This window comes from Remersonia thermophila, chromosome 2 (genome assembly GCF_042764415.1).
Source record: "Remersonia thermophila strain ATCC 22073 chromosome 2, whole genome shotgun sequence".
Lineage (NCBI taxonomy): Eukaryota > Fungi > Ascomycota > Sordariomycetes > Sordariales > Chaetomiaceae > Remersonia > Remersonia thermophila.
In genome coordinates, this window is record NC_092218.1 from 1737933 (window position 1) to 1744286 (window position 6354).

The 6354-nt window shown below is 60.8% G+C and overlaps 2 protein-coding genes and 2 non-coding genes across 4 annotated transcripts; 2 read left to right on the top strand and 2 right to left on the bottom strand.

The window, feature by feature from the left end:
* Nucleotides 1–262: 262 nt before the first annotated feature.
* VTJ83DRAFT_1933 (uncharacterized protein) lies at nt 263–2297 on the bottom strand (the record flags this gene model as incomplete). Its single annotated transcript, XM_071008147.1, has 2 exons — nt 263–2056; nt 2127–2297. The coding sequence occupies 2 exons, from the start codon at nt 2295–2297 to the stop codon at nt 263–265; spliced, it is 1965 nt and encodes a 654-aa protein (XP_070868473.1).
* Nucleotides 2298–3541: 1244 nt separating this feature from the next.
* VTJ83DRAFT_1934 (uncharacterized protein) lies at nt 3542–4320 on the bottom strand (the record flags this gene model as incomplete). The annotated part of the gene is made up of 2 exons (XM_071008148.1): nt 3542–4058; nt 4136–4320. 2 exons carry the CDS (start codon nt 4318–4320, stop codon nt 3542–3544), a joined length of 702 nt encoding a protein of 233 aa, XP_070868474.1.
* A 675-nt stretch (nt 4321–4995) lies between these two features.
* Nucleotides 4996–5078, top strand: VTJ83DRAFT_t31. The gene has a single exon. It is a non-coding gene; the product is annotated as a tRNA-Ala (tRNA).
* Nucleotides 5079–5097: 19 nt separating this feature from the next.
* VTJ83DRAFT_t32 lies at nt 5098–5169 on the top strand. The gene has a single exon. It is a non-coding gene; the product is annotated as a tRNA-Gly (tRNA).
* The last annotated feature ends 1185 nt before the right edge of the window (nt 5170–6354 follow it).

A 6354-nucleotide genomic window follows, 5' to 3' on the forward strand; every position in this document is an offset into this window, starting at 1 on the left:
CTGAGAAACAGGGGGGAGGGGACTTGAAGGCTGGGGGGGAGTAGAGTGCAGGAAAAAAAAAAAAAGGCAAAAAGAAATCAAGGCTCAAGGCGCATCTCTTCTTTCCCAAAGCCTCTCTTGGCCGTTGAAATACCAGACACCGCCCGCTTCTCTTCCCTTCCTCCCCCTATCCACGACCTCCATGGCCTCGGTGACCTCCTCCCCGCCCGACGGAGCCCGGGGCGGCTCGGGCAGCCCGGCCTGAGGCGCCTCACCGACCCCGTCAAAAGTCAAACTCTCCCCTAAACACGTCGGGGTCGACGCCGACCACCACCTTCTCGGCCAGGTCCCTGCGTCCCATCTGGGTAAACACCCGCCTGAGGGTGTCGTACAGGGTGGTGCTGCGGTTCTGCGTCGTCATGGCGTCGATGCGGGCGTCCGCGTCCGGGCCGTCGCCGCCCAGCAGCTCCCTCGCCCGCTCGCGGCCGCTCTTCTCAACCGACTTGTGCATGTCGAGCGCGGCGAGCAGGTGGCCGGCGGCCTCGGCGTGGCAGCCGATGTTGATGCACGAGATGCCCAGGTTGTAGCGGGCGCGGACAAAGTTGGGGTGGATGGCGAGGGCCTTCTCGTAGGCGGCGATGGCCTCCTCGGAGCGGCCCGAGTTGGCGAGGGTGGCGCCCAGGCGGTTCCACAAGAGGTGGATCTGCTCGCGCTGGTTCGAGGTGCCGAGCTCGGAGCTGTGCAGCGCCGCCTGGAAGCAGTCGACGGCCTTGTCGTAGTCCTCGGCGCCGTAAAAGAGCACGCCCAGGCCGACTTGGACGTCCGGGTCCATGTGGTCGCCGTCGGGCGCGAGGCGGGCGGCGGCGAGGAACAGGTTGGTGACGCGCTCGTGCAGCTGGGCGCGGTCGGTGAAGCCCATCTCGGCGGCCGACGAGAGCTCATTCGGGGCGATGATGTTGGGGTACTTGACGCTGAGCCAGCGCTCGAGAGTGCGGTAGGCGGTGCTGTCGTAGCCCTCGTTGGTGTAGGACACGGCGAGGGCCATGAGGGCGGCCAGGTTGTTGGGGTCGAGCTTGAGGGCGTGCTCGAGGGCCCGGATGGCCGCTTCTTCCTTTTCGTTCTGGGCCTGGGCGCTGCCGAGGTAGACCCAGGCCTCGACGTGGTCCGGGTTCTTTTGGACGGCCGCCTCGAAGGCGAGGGCGGCCAGCGAGAGGTTGCCGCCTTCGTTCATGATGCGCACGCCCTCCTCGAAGGGGTTCGGCTGGTCCTTGTACAGGTTCTCCTCCTCGAAGAGGTAGGCCTGGACGATGGGATCGGTGCCGAAGCGGGCGTTGAGGCCCCATTCGCGATCGTTGTTCTCGGCGAGGAACGATTCGTAGTCGAACTCCTTCTCGACGGCATCAAACTCCTTCATGGCCTCCCGCTCGGCCTGGATGCCGCGCCAGATGGACTCGAGGTCGCCGTAGCCCGTCTCGGAGTGCTCGGCAAGCTTCTCGTCCATCTGGTCCAGCTCGCGCTCCATGGCGAGGGCTTCGTCCTCCTTGGCCTCGTCGCCGCGCTGCTCCTTGTCCTGCAGCTCCATCTTGCGGAACTGCTCCTCCCACGTCTTGTCGTCGAGCTCCACCACCTTGCCCTTGCCCTTGCCCTCGACCTCGTGCTGCTGCTGGGCGGCCGGGTGGAGGGTCTGCATGGGGGTGAAGGCGGGCTGGAACATGGGGCGGGACATGAGGCCGTAGCCCATCCCGGCGCCCATCATCATGGGCATGGCGGGCTGGGCCAGCATGCCGCCGCTGGGGCCGGGCATGGGGCTCGTGCGGGCGGCGGGGGCGGCGGCGGAAGGTCCCGCATGTTGGAACTTGGCAAACTCTTCCGGGCTGAACTGGGCAGCCGGGGCGGCGTTGAAGGCCGCCTCCATGGCGGCGGCCTGGGCGTCTGGAGGAGCCCAGGTAGGGCCTAGCGGCGAGGCGGCGCGGGGGCGCAGGTGGACGCCTTGGCTCTGGGGGTCGATGTGCAGGCCGGGCTGTTCGAGGGCCATTTCGGGGACGCCAGGCGCCTGGTGCAGGAACGAGTTGACCATCTGCGACGGCGAAACACGGCCAGGTCAGTACTGCTTCGACAAAACGCCGGCTGCGAGAGCGGGGACGCACCTCGTCCTGCGGCGCATGGTGGGCGGCGCTCCGGAACCCTCCTCCGACGGCGGCCGGCCCTCGGCCGACGAGGCGATCATGCTGCAAGCTCTTGTCGTCCTGGACGTGCTTGGCGAACTGGCTGAGCGGGTTGCCCGACGTGGAGCATTCAGCGCCCCCGAGGAAGGACATGGCTGCGGCTGTGACTGCGAGAGGCGATTACGGGGTCGGACGGTGGTCGAGGGGGACGAGAAATCGACAGGTGCGGGGTCGACTGGGAGCGTTGGAGAGTCGGAGAGGGTTTGTTTTGGGGTACGGACGGGAGAAGCCGATGCTGTTTGGCGGTATCGTTGCAGTGTAGCGGCGCTCGAAAGTCTAGGTAACGCCGAAGTACCGAGACACACCGAGGACTCTCTGGGTATAGAAAAGAGAAGAGAAAAAAAAAAAGAAAAAGAGGCAGAGAAAAGAACAACCAGAGAAGCGGGTTGCAAGAGAGGACGGTGATGGTGGAAGCCCGGCCGACACCAAACTTGCAGTCAGAACGGAGGCGGGTGGTTGAAGAGCGGTTGTTGTTGGACGAAGGAGATGAAGTCAGGTCGGAATAAGGCACCGGCTGTTTGTGCTGCGCTGTTACCGCCGCCAGGGGGGGCACCGAGCCTTGGAGAGAGCCCGCGATCCAATCAGTGACTGAGCCTCGTCTTGTGCAGACCCGCCACCTGATGCGTGATGCGTTGTTGTGCCGAGGCAGCTGCGACCCCGCCACCAGGTCCCGTTCTCCTGTGACTTTCCCTCCGCCGTGGCACCCGGCCGACTTGGGCTTTTCTGGGGAACACCGCGCCGAACCGCCCCACCAAACCCGCCCCACTGGAGCACATGCGGGGTGATCTTGAGCCGCCCGAGTCGAGGCTTTGCCGGCAACCCTCAGGGAAACCCTCAGGGAAACCCTCAGGGAAACCCTCTGTCGATCCCACGGCCTCGGGATCCGCTGGATTCCCAACCCTGGTAGCTCTCAGACTCACCATGAATTATACACAGTAGATCCGTTACCCGACCAAGGCACGACAACGACGACAACGACAACGACGATGGCGGCGGCGGCGGCAATGCAGGCCAACATCTCAGACATCCCGATTCCCCATGTAGGACGTTCTCTTGACCCACATCCTTTCTCTTTCCCAATTTTCCCATTTTTTTTTCTTCTTTCTTGTATTCCCCTCTTCGTTCGTGGGGAGAGTGTCTATTTACTCGGCGGTGTTATACATGGACGTCAATCCGTCTCAACAATTCGTGTGCATCTGATTCCGCAGATTACATAGGGGAAAAAGAAGGCTCCTCCTGGCCACCTCCCGTCCAGCTGGGCATGTCTCCCAATGTTCCTGACCCAGATTCCCGCTGCCATCCACATCACGGCACATGCGTCAGCAAGGGCTGACCCATCAGAAGCTGGCGTCGCCGGCGTCGCCGGCGTAGCCGTCGCTGCTGTCCTTGCTTTCCCTCTCCCGCGCGCTATCCTGCTGGCTCCTGCCGTACCGCTTCCTCTTCTGGAACCCCTCGGCATAATCAATGCGCAGCGCCCTGTCCCCGAGCACGACGCCCTCGAGCCTCCGCTTGGCCTCGGTGGCCGCCTCGACCGTCGTAAAGTCGGCGTGCGCGAACCCACGGGGCCAGCCCGTCGTGCGGTCCACCGCCACCCGCACGTGCTCGAGGTTCTCAATGCCCTTGAACAGCCGGTTCAGCTCCGCGTCGGTCGTCTCGTAGGGGATGTTGCCAATGAAGAGCTGGTTCGTCGGCTGCGTCGGGGACCGCGGGTGCCGGTTCTGCTCGCCGCCGAACCCCTCGCGCTTGTTCGTCCGCGGGATGCACGTGATGCGCCTCCCGTGCCAGAAGGATCCGTTGACGCTGTCGCACGCCGCCTTGAGGGCGTCTTCCGTCTCAAACAGGACAAAGCCGTACCTTTGGAGGGGGGAAGCAAAACTCGTGTCAGCCAGACGCTCGCCCGGAAGCTCCTCTTTCTCCTCTTGCCAACTCACCCCTTGCTCAGACCGCGAGGGTCCCGCGCGATGAACGTCTTGATCACGTTGCCGTACTTGGAGAACGCTTTCTCAAGGTGCTCCTCGGTAAGCTCAAAGACCAGGTTGCGCACGAAGGCCGAGTAGCCTCTTTGGGCTCCTGGTCTCTCTTCTGCGGGCGCCGAGGACTGAGTGGGTGGGTTCATCTCTTGCGCCGCCTCCTGAACGTTGGCACCGGTCTGTGCGATGTTCTCGATGATCTGCTCTGTCCCTTGTTGCGTCGGCTCGGCCTCGGAGGCTTTGGCTGGTGTTTGCGTAAAGAACCGGAGCGTGTGCTGGGCAGCAAGCTTCGACGCCGTGTCACGCTGGGCGATCCTAGCAGCGGCAGGAAGGATGCGGGACGGCGTGGCGGTCGTCCTTGAGGCCGCGACAAGCGACCTCAGCGCGGCGCCTCGGATCGAGTGCCTAGTCGCCTGGTGAGTTTGGGGGGGCCAAGCGCCAAAGGGTTTGGGGGAGGGGGGAGGGGGGGTTGCGTAGCAAGATGGCACTCACATTTTGATCAATTGTACACCAGACAAAGATATCGGTGGATTGTCTGGGTGGTAAATGTGTGGCTCGCAACGTTCTGGTAGTTGGCGAACGTGCGGGGACTGCTGAGGATTCTACTCCTCAACAAGCGCCGTGGTGTTGCGCGGGCAGCTCTGATAGAAAATTTCCTTGTCGATTTCATGCCAAGACCACCTTATCGGCTTTGGCTGTGGAGCTTCCGTTCGTAAGGTTTGACTCCGGACCCCCCCGGGCGCCGCCCAAGCGGATCTCCCACCCCGCGCTGGTCCTCACAGTGCCTGGATTCGGCGGGGCAAATTCAACAAACTCCGCTCGGGCGTGTGGCTCAGTTGGTAGAGCGTTCGCTTAGCATCTTCGATGATGCGAAAGGTCCTGGGTTCGATTCCCAGCTCGTCCAATCTTTGCAGATCTTTGCAGCGCCAATGGTCTAGTGGTTAGGATTCAACCCTTCCAAGGTTGAGGGGGGGGTTCGATTCCCTCTTGGCGCAGCCTCTTCTTTTGCCCCTTCCACCCCCGACCTCTCTCTCCTTGACTGTTGGTTGTGTCGTCGACTCTCTTTTTTGGTTTTGTGCCCTTCTGGTTCATCCTGCTTGCGTTCACGATCCGAGGTATCACATCCCCGGCCGTTCTTGCAGCCGGGTCACGGGTAGCAACAGGGTACTTCAGCGGAGCGCACCATCGTGGCTGTGTCGAGATGCCGTTGCCTCTTTCTCATGACTAATTACTACTCTGCTCGAAGCTTGTTCAAGCCATGGACAAGACGTACGTCTTGCAGGTACATGGTGTCAGGTTATGAAACGGGCACAGCTGCCCGATCTAGCTATGCTCCTTCGCATGCCGATGACAGGTTCGGCATACACAACCCAAGCCCAGTGCAACTTGGTCAGGAGCTTACGCTGTTGTTCTGCTGAGAGGTGAAACCCCGGAGTTGAACATGCGTAGATGTCGTTTATGGACGAGTCATGCCAGCCAGGAGATTCCGTGCCTGGCGAGACCACCAAGGGGCATCGATGGGTCAGGCCAAGGCTGGGATGGGACGTATTGCTAAGCACAGCAACGCTGCTTGCATGTGTATCCTCCATCAAGAGTGCCATGTTGTCATAGTAAGGAGTAAGTGTTTCCTGTGGCCCTTGAGTTCTTCTTCAAACTTCAGAGAGGAACCCGCCTTTGTGAATTATAGGTGGTATGGGTACTAACTCATGAAGATCTTTTTCCAATTGAGCAATTCTCTGTAGACTAGTACATTCACCTCCATTATGAATTTGCACGAATAGAGTGCACTGAATCCCGTACGTTCCAGCTCACGTTGCTCCTCGGAATGCAAGCCATCCATTCATCCCCATGTACCCCGTCGTAATTATGGCTCCCTCACACCCACCCGTGAAAACAAGCTGCATTACCTGAATAGTTTTCAATGCCGGATCTCTAGGGAGAGTTTGCAAGTTCCTTTTCTATCTTAAGATCACAGAGACACCGCTCAGTTCGACCATAGGGGGTTTCGCTACTTTGGAAACCTGTGATCAATGCTGTATTAAAGGTGTTGTCATGTGTGATAGGTTTCAGGATTGGTCTGTGAAGCGTGTCAAAATCTGCATGGGGCGTACACGTTAATAGCGGTATCCCGTAGCATTCTGGTCCGTATTGCCACATGTCTCTATTTGGGCCATGTTGAA